At 39.3% G+C, this 17,677-nt stretch overlaps 4 protein-coding genes and 1 long non-coding RNA gene across 6 annotated transcripts; 3 read left to right on the top strand and 2 right to left on the bottom strand.

The window, feature by feature from the left end:
- Positions 1 to 1,520: 1,520 nt before the first annotated feature.
- On the bottom strand, positions 1,521 to 3,833 carry LOC149948197 (uncharacterized). Its single transcript, XM_090171033.1, has 4 exons — positions 3,822 to 3,833; positions 3,095 to 3,608; positions 2,799 to 3,008; positions 1,521 to 1,726 (listed from the first exon to the last, which is right to left on the bottom strand). The coding sequence occupies exons 1-4, from the start codon at positions 3,831 to 3,833 to the stop codon at positions 1,521 to 1,523; spliced, it is 942 nt and encodes a 313-aa protein (XP_090027159.1).
- Positions 3,834 to 4,955: 1,122 nt separating this feature from the next.
- On the bottom strand, positions 4,956 to 8,349 carry Unc-76 (fasciculation and elongation protein Unc-76). 2 transcript variants are annotated; one of them, XM_090173144.1, is made up of 8 exons: positions 7,907 to 8,349; positions 7,387 to 7,495; positions 7,160 to 7,312; positions 7,001 to 7,103; positions 6,592 to 6,848; positions 6,449 to 6,524; positions 6,325 to 6,390; positions 4,956 to 6,171 (listed from the first exon to the last, which is right to left on the bottom strand). In XM_090173144.1, the coding sequence occupies exons 1-8, from the start codon at positions 8,215 to 8,217 to the stop codon at positions 6,155 to 6,157; spliced, it is 1,092 nt and encodes a 363-aa protein (XP_090029270.1). In that variant the 5' UTR covers positions 8,218 to 8,349; the 3' UTR covers positions 4,956 to 6,154. The 2 variants fall into 2 exon arrangements, with proteins under 2 accessions (XP_090029270.1, XP_090029271.1); XM_090173145.1 differs by having other exon boundaries at positions 4,958 to 6,171; positions 6,592 to 6,824; positions 7,907 to 8,346.
- Positions 8,350 to 9,011: 662 nt separating this feature from the next.
- Positions 9,012 to 10,152, top strand: LOC149948199 (uncharacterized). Its single transcript, XM_090171034.1, has 2 exons — positions 9,012 to 9,549; positions 9,611 to 10,152. Exons 1-2 carry the CDS (start codon positions 9,012 to 9,014, stop codon positions 10,150 to 10,152), a joined length of 1,080 nt encoding a protein of 359 aa, XP_090027160.1.
- Positions 10,153 to 11,195: 1,043 nt separating this feature from the next.
- LOC149948200 (uncharacterized) lies at positions 11,196 to 12,963 on the top strand. The gene is made up of 4 exons (XR_016480442.1): positions 11,196 to 11,390; positions 11,471 to 11,519; positions 11,655 to 11,695; positions 12,092 to 12,963. It is a non-coding gene; the product is annotated as an uncharacterized LOC149948200 (long non-coding RNA).
- Positions 12,964 to 14,708: 1,745 nt separating this feature from the next.
- LOC149948201 (uncharacterized) lies at positions 14,709 to 16,796 on the top strand. Its single transcript, XM_090171035.1, has one exon. The coding sequence runs from the start codon at positions 14,709 to 14,711 to the stop codon at positions 16,794 to 16,796; it is 2,088 nt and encodes a 695-aa protein (XP_090027161.1).
- The last annotated feature ends 881 nt before the right edge of the window (positions 16,797 to 17,677 follow it).

Below are 17,677 nucleotides of genomic sequence, written 5' to 3' on the forward strand. Positions count from 1 at the left end.
CTTAGGCTTTTTCAGAAAGTTTAATAATAAGCGTGTTACATAGTCACGATGCCTTAAGCTACTTAATCGTATAATTTTTTGCGGCACGTTTAATTCCTTAAATTTTAAGAATCTGGCTTTCTGATCAAAGTAAAAGTTTGTAAAGCAAATAGGAAATATTATATATGATAAAAAAAGGATAAACGTGAATTGCAAGATGTAAATTTGTGTACTTTGTAAAATTGAATTTTAAACTTCAGAACTAGTCTAAGTTAGTCACTCTTAATTTTTTACTTTTCTTACAATCAATTTTATGTTGGTAATATTTTCTTAAGTTATAATCCTTAAATTATATGGAAATCGGAGTTATTATATTCGGAATGGAAGGGAATCTGACACAATTTATTCAAAGTTTTATGAGGGTTTGCTTTCTTATGGGTTTGTTTTTAAAACTACTCGTATATAGTGCACCTTTTTTGAAGACGAAATATATTAGATTGTAAATGTTGCTGTTTTGTTTTTAGAATTTTTGTAATGTCTTCCAAATAAAGTGATCCAAAAATTAAGCTATAAATCTGCAATCTTACTTACAAGTAAATCTTACTTAATATATGCCAAACTTTCATTATTTATACTATTATTATTATTATTAGTGAAAGGGGTGAAGGGCTTGGGACATGCCCGTTCGGGCACTTCGACCAGAGATCCATTGTGCAACCCCGAACCTTAAGACTTAGAGGGGAGAGGAACGGCAGGTTTAAGAAAGAACCCAGCCTCTGCCCCCTTCTTGGCTAAGACATCGGATTTCTCATTACCATAGTACCCCCGATGGCCAGGAACCCAATAGAGCTGAACTTTATTGTTGGTGCCTACCCCCGAGAGGAGATTTAAACAGCTATAAACCAGTTTTGAAGAGACCTGAAACTGGTTGAGAGCCTTGATGGCTGCTTGACTATCCGAATAAATTTGGATAACCTTGCCATGAAGCTTCTTTTTAAGACAAAAGTCAACACAGAAGCAAATAGCGGCAATTTCCGCCTGAAAAACACTAGCATACACACCAAGGCTTTCAAAGAAGCCGAGATAGACCCATCGGTAAACCAGACGATTTCTCCTCTGGCCCCGAGGGTACTGTGGTTGGCCCACTCCGTACGGCTTGGAAAATAAGTATTGAAAGACTTACTAAAATGTAGCTTCGTAGCCATCATATCAGAACCCATTAGGTAGACAGGTAATTGACATGAAATTTCCCGATAGATCTTGGTGTGGCTATTATCCCAAATATTCGCCTTCCACCAACCATTCTGGTTGAGCCTATAGGCTCCCATAGCAGCAGCTTCCTCTATAAAAAGATGAAGAGGAAGAATGTTCAGGAGAATTTCTAGAGAAGCACTTGGGACTGTTCTCATAGCTCCTGTGATGCTGACACAAGCCAGCCTTTGTAGGGTGCGCAGATCACTCTGCACAGTCTTAATTCGGACTCTAGGCCACCAGACCACTGCAGCATAAGAGAGCAATGGTCTGATGATCATGGTGTACAGCTAGAAGACCACTTTAGGGCTAAGTCCCCATGACCTGCTGACTGCACTTCTGGTTCTCCAAAGTAACATCTTAGCCTTCTTAACTATAGAGTCAAGGTGAGGCTTCCACATTAGTTTGTTGTCAAGAATAACACCAAGGTACTTCACCTCCGTGCTTTCGCTCAAAATAGTCCAGAATAATGAGGTATCATTAAGAGTTTTGCAACCTTTTACGAGTAAAAGGAACAAGAACCGTTTTTTAGGATTAACCGTAAGATTAACTTCCTTGCACTAGTTTTCCACTGATGCAAGAGCCCTTCTTACTAAATCACTAATAGTGTTGGGGAACTTTCCTGTAAAGATGATGGCGATATCGTCGGCATACCCGAAGCAGCGGCACCCATCCCTGTTTAGCCTCACCAAAAGTTCATCCACAACCAGGCACCACAGCAGAGGTAATAGAACACCACCTTGCGGTTGGTGGTGACCATAAGGGATTCACCAAGCAGGGAGGATACCACCACACGATTCGTCAGCATAGCTTTGATCCAAAGACACAGTGTCATTAATGCCAAAGCGCTTTGCAGCCTTCATGATGACTGCGATGGACACCTTATCAAAAGCGCCCTCTATATCAAGGGAAACTGCTAACGCTATTTCCTTAAAGCCATGAAGGGCAGTCTCAGTAGATTTGCCTTTTTGGTAGGCATACTGAGCCGTCGAGAGAGGTATATGAGAAATAACCTCCCCCCCTAATATTGTTGTCTACCAATTTCTCCAAAATCTTTAGAAAAATGAAGTCAAACTGATCGGCCTAAAGGCCTTAGCGTCGAGATAGTTAGATTTCCCTGGCTTCGGTATGAAAATCACGCTAGAAAGTTTCCAGGTGCTAGGAATATATTCAATGGCAATACAAGCCCTATAGATTCTACTCAACATTGGGCAGATAATATCAATGCCCTCCTGCAACAGAATGGGAAATATCCCATCCGGCCCTGGAGACTTATAGGGCTTAAAAGACTTTATTGCCCAAATAAGTCTGGAGTGTGTGACAATTTTATTTTCCACCGCCCAATCCTCCCATTTGGTACGTGCAATCCTAATGGGAAGGGGGTCCGAATCAGTACTGTTTGTGATTCTGGAGTTAGGAAAGTGTACATCTAACATATGAGTTAGTCTCCTTACCCGACGAAGAATGACTGCCATCTTTCAACTTAATAGTGTCAAGATGTTTAGTCTTATCGTTGGCCATAATTTTCATTAATTTTGCCGTACTGAGAATATCAGAGATACTCTCACAGAAATTCCTCCACGAGTCCCTCTTGGCCTCGCGGATGGTCTTATGGTATGCAGTGAGGGTGTGCTTGTAGGCAACCCAGTCACCCGACCTGCTAGCTTTGTTAAAGAGCCTCCTAGATTCTTTGCGAAGTCTGCCAATCTCATGGTTCCACCAAGGAACTAGCCTTGGCTGGTTGGTAGACTTCACCGGACAGTTGCGGTGGTAGGAGTCTATAATGGCATGTTTCATGACACATGCCAGTCATTAATTAGAGTTGCGAAATTTTCTGTACACAGCGTGAGATCAATGACCTCACTTCTGTTACGAGTAACCAAAGTTGGTTCATTGTTCTTATTAAGAATATGAAGTTTCGTACTAACCACGTATTCCATTAGCTTATCACCACGATCATTGCAGTTACTGCTGCCCCAGATAACATGGTGAGCGCTCGCATCACAACCTATAATGAGTTTCTTTCCCGACCGCTCACAGTGGTTGACCAGATTGGTCACCTCCTGTGATGGTGGAGGCAGAGCATCATCGTAAGGAAAGTAAGCAGATGCCAGCGTGAGTTCATCATTCCCAACAGCGATGGGGGAAATGATTTTAACCACGGCAGTGTCCCTAGAGAGATAGATTGAGAGCGGAAGGGCATGAATGTCCTTGTGTGCCAATACACAAGCTCTAGGTGAAACGGAATTATAGTCATAATAGACATTACCTGCACTACTAAGACCAAGGATTTTACCCTTGGCAATCCAAGGCTCCTGAATAAGAGCAACATAAATTTGCTCCTTAGCCAGCCTTCGACAGAGTACAGAGGAGGCTGCCTAGCAGTGATGAAGATTTATATGCACCACCTTAATGCTCATGGCGACGGGCCTAGATTGGAGGTTTTCCGGTGTCTGAGAAGGACTTTAGGGTCCTTTGTCCAGACGTCCCTTGTGCGGAGAGCGAACTTAAAAGGTTTCGGCAGGTCACCAAAAGCCTTGTTCCCTGGAGAACCTGTTCGTTGTGGTCGAACTCCTGACTTAACCATTTACCTGTGAAGTCATCCTTACACTGGTAAACCAGGGCACTACCTTTCAGCTGGAATTGCAGGAATTGAGGAAGAGGGTATCCCGTCTATCCTCTCCAGAACTCCACGCTGGATGGTTCCTATTTCTGCCTCGGTTAAGCAGTTCGAGGGAAAGCCTTCTTTTATGATGGCCATCCGCATCGAACCCACAGCTTCACTGAAGGTCAGTGGTTTGGACTTCTTGGCACCCTGTTGTTGAGAGCTTGGAGAGTCTTGGTCCGACTCCCTTGTTCTCTTGTTTGAAGCGAACTTACCCTTTGTAGGGTCTTCTGCCGACTTCCTGAGTGTCTTTCGACGCTTGTTCCTCTTGCGAGTACGAGCATTGGAAGCACTTACCGTGCTTCCCTCCATCGGGGTACTGTCTTTGGTAGACCCTTGCTTCTGATGCTGGTTAATGCCGGAGGCAGACTCTAGCAACATGGGCTCGGTTTCTTCCAAGACAGACCCACGACCTGAACTTGTTGAAGGGAGGGTAGTATCCTGAGATACACCCATCCCCTGGCTAGAGCCGGGTACTGTCAAAGACAGACCCTTGTCCGGTGGTTTTTTTTGGAATTCATAAAAGATCCCACGAGTGAAGAGGAAAGTAAAAGGTCACCGCCCTTAATCCTCTGTCCGGGCGGAAGGCTAAAATACAACGGGGTGTCGCCTGGTGCCCCGAAGGGATCGTTCACGATACCGTATTTTCGCTTCTCTGGTACCACTCAGCCCTCAGCACGATACCTCACACCTTAGCTTAAGGAAGAAGCAGAGTCTTAGTTGGCCAACATGAAGGGGTTGCCCCTCCACCTGTTACTCCTTTCCACCACGAAGAGGTACGAGGTTGCAGTTTATGGAAGGGTTATTTATACTATCACTTGTACCAGTGCCGCAACTAAGGTATAATTTTGTTGGCGCTTTTATAATTCGGGGGAATCTTTTGATAGCCTCGTTTTCTTCCAGCGCCACAGGCCTGTGGGGATATATTTATACCACTGGTTTGTACTTATGAAATTACATATTTATTGGCTACATTGCTACCAAAAAAAAAAACAAATTTAGATTAGATTTTATTTTCTTTTAGAATTGATGCAAACAGCGTAAATTTTACAAGCAAATTGAAAATTAGGCTAAAAAAATAACATTGTTGAATTTACACACCAATTGTTTTCTCAAAGGGAGCAAAGCAAATATGGCTTTAGATAAATAATTATTAAAAACTTCATTTATTAAATAATAAATTTAACATAAATTTATTTAAGTGGCACTTGAAAAATTCAAAAATAGTACAAAACAGGTTTGCCACATTTACCCCAAAACCATCTAGTTTCATCTTAAGGGTGTTTCTTTTGAGAACACATTTCTCTTGCACATTATGTAATATTAAATTTTACAAAATGAAAGACTCAAAATTTACACATTCAACAACTTGAAAATTTGGCGTTTTTGCTAATGCAATATCGGGTATCCGTGTTGTGATAATTGATCTATCATTGATTCCAATGTTATACTTTCATGCGTGTATGCACATACAAGCACTAAAGAATTGTTATTAATATTTCTAGTAAGCTTTAGTCAAAAGATCATAATCCTAGACTTAATCTTAATTTAAGTGTATTTTAATGGAGTTAAATTTATTTGTACAGCATATATTTCAATAAGGAAAATCTAAAATTTCTTAAATATCACAATAACTAAAAGCTGCCTATTACAGTTCTAGAAAGAGATCATAGTTGATGTAAACACTTAAGTCCTAGTGCAGAATTTGATACTGATATTTCCAAGCTATGGCTAATTTACAACAAAAAGCTTCCAAATATTGGATAATTTTAGGATTTAGATTTAAAACTCCGGAGTGCTTACATCAACCATAATTAGTTCTTTAAACAAATTAAAAGTTAACAAAAAAAATGAAAGAGGAAATCTTCTCTTTGATCATAAACACGAACCATTCAGTGATAGGAAATTTTTCTACAACTACGAGTATTGTGTACAGATAATATATTTACATTAAAAACCTATTGGGACAAAACTCAACATTTAAAATTAGTTACAAACTTTGTAATAAATATAACTTTGTCTCAAAAATTGAGATGGCTCAAACTTTTGAGGATTGTAACGTACATTGGTGAGTAGACATTTGAGGCTTATAGTAATATATTGAAAAAGTTTCTCTTTTTTTTACTTTCATAATACATGCGTAATAATTTGCTTTTTAAACCATCTTCATATATTGTGACTTAGAAATGCTTAAACTGTGGGTCAAATTAAAAACTTAAAAGTATTTTTCACAGAGGCTTTGAAGTTTACGCCAATTTTTCAGGTAGGACAAAGCACTAAAATAAAAATAAGAAGATTATTATTTTTGTTTTTACAGATAAACATGATGGCAGGAGGCTGTGTAAACAATGAACGTGATATTGGACATTCGTTACACCAATGCTCTACTGCCATTCAAATGCAACACATAAATTCAGAAAAAAAATTGCCTTTCAGAATGTAATCTGTCAGAAGGGTTGGAACAGTAGGACTGTCCTCGTTTATAGCCTGAAGGACTGTAAGAAAAATTGTATTTGAATATTTTATTAGTTATTGCTTATACCGTATAATTACTTTTAATAAGGATTTGTAGTGTGGGGTTATCAGCGGGACCTTGCTCGACACTGTAGGGTATCACGGTTGTCAGATACTAAAAAAGCAACCAAGAATAAAGGTGAGTTTTTTTAACATTGATTATATGATTTGGTTTTTAAGACCTTGGCTTCATTTCCACCCAAATTTTTTCTTCTTTTCTTCTCTACATTCTGTTGTCGTCTTTTGTTTTGAACGCTCAGGAGCAAAGAGATGAAGGAATTTTTAAGTTCTTTTTCGTATTCTAGCTCGTCCCTTAGAGCCAGTTCGGAAATTAGAGTCTCGGAGTTATCACGAATCATGCGCTCCAATTCAAGGTATAGCTCATTTAGTTGCGACACCGACAAGGTTTTAAGTTCTGAAGCAAGGAAAAATTTCATTTCTAAAAAACGAATTAGGGAAGGAGGGAAACCCATCAATATTAATAGAAGTATTAAACTATAGAAGTAGCTAGCAAAAAGGTGCTCCATCCAAAAAGTGCTGAAAAGCGGCGAGCAAATTGATGATGATAGAGATACAAATAGTGATATTTACTCTCTTCATAGAACAAAGATTTCATGGTTGATTTCTTTGTTTCTAAGCTGTCTGGTGTTTTGTCAGCGCTATTTTGACCTTCCAGCACTGGTGACTCTTGTTGCTGAAAACAAAGGTAAGATTTCCTACTTAAAATTTATTATATGGAACATGGCAAACCTGCATTATTTCATCAATTTCTTCCAAAACTTGTTCAGCCGTAAACACTGGTTCTTGTTGTAGGCTAGATATAATAAGAGAATGCATGTCCAAGTCTTTAGCTAATTCTTCTTCTTCTAACGCATCAATTTCAGCATTTTGCTTTGCTTGTTGCTATATTTATAATGGTAAACAATTTTTCCAATATTGAAACACTGCCATAGTGTTAAAAATATATTAAGTTTTACCATTTTCTGGTTTAGGTTCAATGCATTAATGTGCAGTTTTCGAGCGTAAGATTTTGACCAATCAATGGGTAATATATTTCCAAAATTCCCAGTGATAGTCCACCACATTCTAGAAATGATTAATGATATTAAAAATCTTCCTTTATAGCATAAGTCAATTCCCTTTAAGTTGATGATTTATGTCAAATTTCAATAATTATTTGAAAACCATGTGTACCTCCAATTCTTTTCTAGTTAAGAATTTCAGATAATGGTTAGTTTATTAAAATGAAGTCATATCCCCATCACTTTTGGTGGAACTTATTTGTCTTGTAAAATTATAATTGCATCAATATAACAGATTTAAAATACCCAAATAAAATTTAAAGAATTCTAGTGTTTTTAGGCGTTGGCTCCTATTTGTGGACAAGACAAGGCTAGGCCCAAGCCACCCCAGTCAGACGCCATGGCCCATGAATGAATTAACGGAGTTAACTTTAATTATGTTTCGCAACACTAATAATGTAAATAACTTCCTTACTGGCATTCATTCATGATTTCTTCTTGACTCCGGACTTGTACAGGTGCAATTTTATCCACTTTTTCTTCGAAATTGTAGAAACACTTTGTGATTTTCTCATCGAAGGTGTTGACCAAGTCCTCAAGGGAGTTGGAAAAGGTCTCAGTAAAATTTGCGGCAAAGGAATTATCATTGTTGGTTTCCGGACTAGAGAAAGAGTCATTGTTCGAGTTTTCAAAATCTTCAGAATTTTGGAAATCACTAAAATCACTCCATTCCTCTGTTTTGGCTAAAGGAGCTTCGGCCTTCAACTCGGCCATCTTTTCGATCATATTTTCACACGCGCAGTGATGACACAGTGGGTTTAGTAATTTCCCTTTGGTAACAGGCAGGAAGTTTTTCTGAGCAACTAAGAATATTTCCAATATTTGGTGTAGTGGCTGCCCTATAGGGCTGTGCAAAGTATTCGTCATTCGAATTATGGACGCTGATTTTAATCCATGATTCGATCTTAATTTTTTGAGTTCACTATTCGCACATACGAATATAATTCTTTTTTTTATTATTCTAAAAAACTAAATAATCAATTTGGGAAAACCGACTATTTTATTTAAAAAATTTCAATACCAAATTATTTAGTATTCTTATTAAATTTTCCGCCAGGAGAAGGTGTTAATTGGAGTTTCAATAATATCCCCGCCAATGTTATATCTGTTATTGTTAACTGGATTGCGGATTTCCTGAGCAATAGGTCTCAGCGTGTTGTTCTCAATGGTGTAGCCTCATCCTGGCGCGAGGTTACTAGTGGTGTCCCCCAGGGGTCGGTGTTAGGGCCCACACTTTTTGTCATCTTTATTAATGATCTCCCCCTCGTGATCAAGGAGTCGTTTTTGAAACTTTTCGCTGATGACAGCAAGGTTGGACGGGGTGTTTCCTCAATGAGGCACACCATTGAAAAAAAAGTAAAAAAATAAAAATATTTGTACGTACGACCATACGTTTCGGGGGGGGGGGCAATAGGTGAAGATTCGAGTGGTTCAGCTGGTGATGGAGGTAGGGTCAGTCCTGTACCCACCCCCTTAGCCAGCGATTAGCCAAGCACCAACACCGGCAACTGTGGTTGGACATGAAGCTGATACAGATTAATCTGCATCACTGTAAGGCAGCCTCGGCAGTTCTCTGTCGCAGGTTTGTTGTGGAGGGCCTAGACGTGGCCCTCATACAGGAGCCTTGGATCCATAATGGCAGGATCCTAGGGCTCAAAAATGCAGGTACTGTTTATTATGACTACAAATCTGCCAATCCTAGAGCATGTATTTTGATACGAAAGGGTATTCACGCTCTTCCTCTTTCATTATACCAATCTAGGGACACTGCCACCATAAAAATCTTCTCTTCATCAGCTGATGGAGAAGACGAATTAATGATGGCTTCTGGCTATTTTCCCTATGATGCCTTGTCCCCTCCATCACAGGAGGTTGCCAATCTGGTGAACCACTGTGAGAGACTGGGCAAGAAGCTTGTCATTGGGTGCGATGCCAATGCCCACCACGTTGCATGGGGAAGCAGTGACTGCAACCAACGCGGTGATGACTTAATGGAATATCTGGTTAGTACTAAACTTCATATTCTTAATAAACACAATATACCCACTTTTGTTACAAGTAACAGGAGTGAGGTTGTAGTTACCGAAATACGCAATCCTAGATCAACTAATTGGCCTAGGTATAGGGAAGACTACTCCTAAGCTTTTTAATAGAGCTAAGAGGACGGGTGATTGGTCAGCCTATAAGCAGACCCTCACTTCCAATCATAAGGCCATCCGAGAAGCCAAACAGGCTTCCTGGGGGGATTTTTGTGAGAGTATCTCTGATATTCCCACTACAGCCAAATTAATGAAAATAATGGCACATGACAATACAAAACATCTAGATACTATTAAGTTGAAGGACGGTAGTTCTGGAAAGGAAACACTGACACATATGTTGGAGGTTCACTTTCCGGACTCTAAAGTCACTGACAAAGATGACTCTTATGATCTTCCTCTTCGGTTCAAAAGAACTAAAAAGGTAGATTGGAATGTGGCAAAACAAGTTGTCACTCACTCCAAGCTCATGTGGGCTATTAAGTCATTTAAGCCCTACAAGGCCTCTGGTCCGGATGGGATATCACCCATCTTGTTGCAGGAGGGAATAGATATTCTCTCTCCTGTGTTGTGCAGAATCTACAGGTCCTGTATTGCTCTTGGGCACGTACCGAGCTCCTGAAATCATTCAAAGGTTATCTTTATTCCTAAGCCTGGGAAAGCTAGTTATATCTAGGCTAAGGCATTTAGACCAATCAGTCTAACTTCATTTCTCCTAAAGGTTTTGGAGAAATTAGTTGATAGATATATTAGAGAGGAGGTTCTTAGTGTTACACCCCTCTTGAATGCTCAGTATGCCTATCAAAAGGGCAAATCTACTGAGACTACCCTTCATGGCATTTACACCTTTTTGGTTTTAATTACGCGCATGCGCTTACGGCCCAATGTTTCTTAGAAGCAGACGACGCCATCTCTCCGTATGTTTATGAGCGCGTGATTTGAAGTTGAGTGATACGTTGCTTGCTTCCTAATTATCTTTGTTTTAGTGTTATTTAGTGAGGTTTTTGTAATTTATTTGTTGAGAGAGTTTCCTGATACGTCCATTTTTCTTTTACTCTGAACAAAAAGGTGTTTTTCTTGGTTTTAAAAAAGTTTTCGATAGTTCTGTTAGTTAGGCTTAGCGGAGTTACCGCTGTAGCGAAGGAAGAGCGGCCCGTGCCAAAAGCACGGGCTAAGAGGCGCCATCCTGCAGTGGTAGGGTATTAGGCCAGAGAGTGTAAAGTCGCTTCGCTACAGAGAGGCGCCTCTTCCTATCCCCGTAATGTTAAAATTTCGTGGTACGTTTTTTCCCCATGAGAGCGTTGAAGAAGCAGACGACGGTGTTTGCAATTCCCGGACACACGATGGCACTGTAAAATTGCTTATCAAAGAAAAATAAAATTTGCTCTCAGTAGGTTAAAGTTGAATTCAGCTCAGTCAGCTGTGATGTTGAATTATTTTAACTATTTAAGTAAAACAGTTGATTTCGTAAGAAATATAAAAGTAAGTACAAGAAAAATCCCTCCCTATTTCATTTCATTATTATCAACTGTACTTTTTTAATATATCAAAAGAAATTCGTGGAATCTAAAGTGGAATATTTTATGGGCTGGCCAAATCTTAATTAAATATAATCTTTGTCAGTGAATTGTCATTTACCTTGCAAAACCCAATGGTTATCATATTTGGACAATTCTTCATCATGGTCCAGGAGCTGGTACTTTAAACGAGTCTGTTTAAAATAAAGTCATCCAAATTGTCAATTCAATATGAATCTGATGGTTTTAAGAGGCTATTGACTGATGCAGCTCTGTACGCTGCCTGGTATTGTTGAGGATTTGGAAGATCTCAATTGTCTCCTTATTGGCCAATGGAACCAAAGTAGTTTTCTAAAAATCTTGACTAATTCTTCCAGTTACTAAGAACTTAAAACCAAAATTATCCTTCATATCATTCCATAGGAGTAGCAAAGACTGAATTGATAGTTTCCACCCTTCAATAAAAGGTAAGGTTTTATACCTACAGTTCTGAAGCTACCATGTATTAAACCTTTCCAATTTTTCTTTCAGCATTGGTATGTGGATGGATTGATCAGTCATTGCTCTCTTACAGTGTGTTTCATTGTTTAATGTCCTGCTATTGCAGCAATCAAAAAGGCCGTTCATGTGTAAGAGGAACTCTGCTGTGTATGTGCTTTCAATTGTTAAAACTCTCCTAATCCCATTGAACAGGCCATTTGAATTAGAAACACTTTGACTGCAAATTTGGGCAGCTAAACTGACTTTCATGTTAGAAAATGCTGGTAACTTGATATGTTTACGTTTCAGCATATGTGTGCTTTGAAACTTACCAATTTCTTGGTCTATTTTGAAAAAATGTTCTAGGACTGCCCAAGAAACTAGATTGCCTTCCACTATTATGGGATACCGTTTGAAATTGTTCCTCACACTTTTCAAGAGATGTGGAGGATCAATTTCAATGAATGGCTTTTCCACTGATATCCCCATACTTTTGAACAAATTTTGATTGCCTGTTCCTTGGTCACAGACTACAGCTTTGACAATAAGACCAATACGTTTTAGGTGGGTTACGCAATCATGAAGCAATATCTTCAAAGTCTGTTCGTGACAAGCATCTTTTGTGAGGAAGTAACCAATTGGTGGTTTGAATTTCAGTTTTATGTCATTCACCATGAACACTAGGGCCTGATTTGCGTACTATTTTGACCTTCCATATGGACCGAAGTCTACGAAACCCGAGGGGGTAGTCACTTAAGAAATATGGTGTACAAATAGCGAGAAATAAAAATAAACATTCCTAGAAATCCACAAGAAATATTGGAAATCTGGTGTACAATTTTTTTCCAAGTGCCTACCCCCTCGACGAAACCTTCAATGTTATCGTTTTCATTATTGTCAAAATGTTTAGTTGAATGGCTATAATTATGTTAAGTACAAATATATTTAAATGGAATAGAATTCAATATATAGTTCTGGGTTTAAATTCATAGGAATTGACTTCATCCAGTAAAAAAAAATTCATTTAAAGCTAGTGTTCATCATTGTGAATATTTTATATAAATTATCATTTTCTTCGTTGAATTGATTTTGGAGGGCATAATTTGGCATTTGTAGTGCTGCGTTTACCTTACACAAGATTGTAGTTGTAATATGATCTTCAGGTGCATTTATATTTGCTACTATTTGAATTAATTATAAATGAACATAAGGCAGTAAGAGACCATGGCGGGATATGTTTTTGCCTTCAGTTTACCTAGGGAAAACCGTGGTTTCATTGGAATTTTACAAAAAAAATAGTAGGTGTAGCTAATGGTGTAAGCCGGTTTTTGGTTTTGATATTCATAAAACAATCGTCAGTGAAATGAAGACCGCAAAATACGTGGTTAAAGTGCAAGTAATCTGTAGTTTTATTTTGGAGCTTTTCACTGTTTACATTTTGCAGCCACTGCAGAACTATTAAGTTTTAAGAAATGTTAATGCTTATTAAATTAAAACGTGTATTCACCGGTCTTTATCCCTTGGAAACTTGAAAAAAAAAGACAGACGCGTGGTTACCTTTTTATTCGATTTACAATTTTTAGCCGAACAAGACATTTCAAAATAAATTAAACTTGCAAAAATACCTAAAACACTTCCTTTTTTGCGTCTTCTCAAACTCTAATCTAGCGCGCGCCGGAGATACTACTAGCGCCATCAAACGCCCGGGAATTGTGGACATTCTCGGCGAATAAAATCGTACCACGGATTTTTTAAAGAGAGGCGCCTCTCTGTAGCGAAGCGACTTTACACTCTCTGATTAGGCTTAGTCTTAGGTTGTTGTTGTCTTTATATCTTGCAAATAAAGGGCGAAAATGAATTCGAGTAAAGCGGACGTAACAAATGAGGACTTGTGCTATCTATGTAAAGAGGAAGATGCTCCTAAAAATAAAGGCACGGGGAAACCGAATACATGGATTGATTGTAGGCTTTGTAAGCAGTGGTTTCATGTGGAATGTGTGGAGCTGCGCATAGGGGATGCCCGTCGGCTAAAGGATATGTGGGAATGCAGTAACTGTTTCAAGAAGGATTGCTCGGTATATAGTCAAGGGCCCTTAGTGGCTATTCGATCGGTGGCAACCCGTTCCCTAAGCCAAAGTCAGCTTAGTCAAAGTCTAGTGAAGGAGCAGTTGCAAGAGCTACCATCTGCGAGTCACTCCGGGATTGTGGTTGGAACTAGCGGCGATCTGATTTTGGGTGGAACTAAAGATACTCTTGCTCTGGGGGCTATGTTCTCTAGTCTGGAGTCTTTGATTGTCTCAAAGTTTTCCATCATGGAAGAGCGGTTGACGGATGTACAATCTATCTTTTTGTGTGAACTGGATAGACGTGATTTGGTTAACAGAGAACGTTTCGAAACCATGGAAAAACGACAGACTGACCAGGAGGACTATATCAGCGGTCTAAAATTACAGGTGGAAGCTGTTGCAATTACAATACAGGAACGTGAAAACGAATCCAAGGCAATGCGTGACTCGATTTCGGCTCTCTCGGGACAAGTTGATACGCTAAAGGGTCAGACTATGAAATTTAAAGACTCTGACACTGCTCTTGTTTCCAAGGAAAGTGATGTTGTGGATGATCTAGCTACTAATTTAGTCGCCTTTGGTGTGGCATTTGATGATCTGGACTCACCTAGTGGCGCTGAAAATTGGCTTCGGAAAAATTTGGGCATTGATGAAACTGTTCATTTCAGTGTCAAATCGTGCCAACGCTTTGGTAGAAGAGAGGATAAAAAAGACAAACCGGTGTTGATCTGCTTGAACAGTGCTGAAAGTAGAAAGTCCATACTTCTTGTCGCCAATAGGTTGAGAAACCATCAAGTACCGGAGTATAGTCGCGTTAGACTAGCGCCCGATCGCTCTAGGGAGGAAAGAACATTCTCCGAATTTCAGAGGTGGCGAAAAAACCGTTTCCAAACTAACAGAGCTGTCGGCAACCTCAAGGATGGTGATGGAAAAAACTTGACTCCTGGCCTGCCTTCGGGGAATCAGGTTTAGGAATTCACGAAACCCCGATTTCCAATGTGGGATGCCGTTTGGCTACCCGAAGGACACGCAGGGGAATTCGTAAAAAATATAGACGTGTCCGATCTCTTTTGGCAAATAGTGTAAATAGTTCTTTAAAATTTGGTTTTCTTAATATGCAGGGTGCTTCCATACAAAAGTGGATGGAAATCGATTCAATTTTTAGTAACAAACAATTAAATTTTTTGTGCCTTTCTGAGACTCATTTGCGGGAGGGGAACCTTCCTCCTCCATTAAAGGGTCTCACATGGTTCGGTTTGAATCGTAAGGGTCGTGAGAAGAAAGGTGGAGGGTTGGGAGTTCTGTGCCGAGCTAGTGAATCTTGTAAACTTGTTAAGGCTTGTTCAGAGCATATTTGGTTTTCTCATGAAAGGTTCCCGGATCTTGTCATAGCTCTAGTGTATTGTGCTACGGGTAAATGTAGTGGAGTTTACAATCATAAAATCTACGACTGTTTAGCTAAGGATATTGAGGAATTTCGGGCTAATGGTGTTCTTAGTTTTTGCATCGGCGGAGATATGAATGGACATCTTACTGAATTTGATGGTTCGGATTGCTATAACGGTAAACTTTTGAGAGAATTTGCAGAAGAACAAAGTTTTACCATAGGGAATTTGTTAGACAATTGTGTTGGTCGCACTACTAGAAGTAGTAGGAACAGTAAGTCTACCATAGACTACGTCCTCTTTAGTGCTAACGTTGTCGATAATGTTATGTCGATGGAAATTGACGAATCTGGATCAGATAGCCTTGGTAGTGACCATAACTTGGTTTCCGTTTCACTTCAGCCTCGTTCCAATTTAAAAGCAAACAACGATCAACCAAAAACTGATTCAGTTCCTGACGGTGTACCAGTGAAGACATTCTGGGACTTCGATAACGAGACAACTCTAAAGGCTTACAGTGACGAAATGGAAGAGTGGGTGTCTACGCTAACTGCTCAACCCTCGTATGGTGATTTTGTGGAGGCTATGGAAGCAGCAGCGCGGAAAAACTTAATAAAAAAATCACCTAGTGTCATTTTGAAGAAAGGTATTGTGCCAAAGAAATGGTGGGATAAGGAAATTGCTGATGCCATTCGTGCCAGGAAAAGAGCGTGTAAGGATCATAGACAGGCGAAATCTCAGGGCTGCACGGTGGAAGTGGTGCTTACAAAGTGGGTCTATTATCTACAGAAGAAAAATGAAGCTAAAGAATTGATAAGAAAAAAGATCCAACTTGTTAATAAACGTATTGAGAATGATATTATCAAGGCTGGCAAAGCGCAGGGGAAAAAGTTCTGGAGGTATATTTCTAAAATGGGACGTTTATCCTCCCAATCTGATTCTGGATTAAAGGGTTTTCGGTCTAAGTCTGGTATTCTTCTGTATGAAAAATCCGTCATGCAAGCCCGAATTCAAGAATATATAGCCGACATGGAGGCAACGCTATTGAGTCGTCCTACTGTGACGGATAGCCAAGCGCACTCCGTGGTGAAAGTTCCAACTGTAACTCCAGCCGAACGCCTTAATGAACCATTCTTACTACCGGAGTTTTTGGCCGTTATTAAAAAATTACAACGGGGTAAAGCAGCTGGGATGGATGACCTCTACGGGGAACTAGTTCTGGCTCTTGGTTCTTCAGCTCTTCAATGTCTGTTGTCCATCTATAATGAAATCCGAAAGTCTGGCGATATTCCTAGTAGTTGGAAGGAGTGTCGAGTCAGCTTGATTCACAAGGGAAAAGGGAAGCCCGAAGATGATTTGGATTCCTATAGGCCGATAGCCGTTACTTCTATTATGTATAAGGTGTACGCAATTTTGTGGAAGGAACGTCTTGCTATTTATATGGAGTTGAATGGTTTTTTAAACGAGGCGCAATATGGGTTTCGACATGGTCGACGAATTGCTGATAATTTGTTCGTGTTAACACAACTTATTGAACTTTACCAATTAAAGAAGCGTCCGCTTTATTGCGGTTTCCTGGATCTACAGAAGGCCTATGATAGTGTTAGGTTACCCCAACTTTGGATGGCCTTGAAGAACATGGGAGTTGATTCTGATACGATAGACAGCATTGAGCGCTTGTATGCAGGAAGTAGTTGTGTCTATAAAGCGCAAGGAGTTAACACCACTCCTATGAAGACTTCTGTCGGCCTTCGTCAGGGTTGTCCATTGTCCCCCCTACTGTTTGTTATCTACATTTATATGCTTATTTTGAATTGAGTTTTTGGCGGGTTTTATTTCTGCTTTAAAATTCTGGATTGGGTCTTTGGTATTTCCTGGATTATATTCGATGCTGGTTTTGTGTATGTATTTTGTATTTTTTTCGACTGTGCTCCTCGTTTGTGAGTGAGCCGCCCTGTTCCAAAAGGGTTGCCAGTAAATAAATCTTAAATCTTAAATCTTAACCATGGATAACGAATATTTAGTGAAACTTATAATAAAACATTGAAAGTGTTATAACAAATTTAGGAATTAAATTTAAATGAAAAAAGTTATTATATTACTGAATTTAAGAAAAAAAGAGCGAACACGAGAAAATATTACATGTAAGTGGTAACAGCTACGGTTTGCCGGACTTAGATCATGATAAAAATCTAGGCCTTGACGAAAACGTGGATGTTGCTCGGCCTTCTATTTCTACAGAAGTTGGAAAGCAGTAGCACATTAAACTATTTAGTATTTTGTTAAAATTTGAGGAAGCTCTACAATTTTTGTGTGGTGAGTTGATAGTGATATCGATTAATTTATTCCTGCTTTAATTCGTGACTAATTTTTCATTCTAAATAAATAAATTAATGGGCAGTTTCTTTACATCAAATCAAGATGTTACCCATCTATGAGATCCGTCAGTTACCTTGTGGTTATGGTACTTGACCCAGAGGTGTACTGTGGGTAAATGGTGCCCGGTTCTAGACAAAACAAATTATAATTAGCTTTGATATTCTAAAGATAGGAGTGTTTTTGCCGCACGGTTTAAAATGTACTCCTGAACCCAGGCTGGTACGCCTCGGACTTGACAATTTTTATAGAACTATTTGTGGTGGGGCTTGCGATTTGGTTATTGGGTATAATTGTGTCTTATATTTTCTGTAACTTATTAG

Source organism: Leiobunum rupestre, chromosome 4 (assembly GCF_980474605.1).
Source record: "Leiobunum rupestre chromosome 4, qqLeiRupe1.1.hap1, whole genome shotgun sequence".
Lineage (NCBI taxonomy): Eukaryota > Metazoa > Arthropoda > Arachnida > Opiliones > Sclerosomatidae > Leiobunum > Leiobunum rupestre.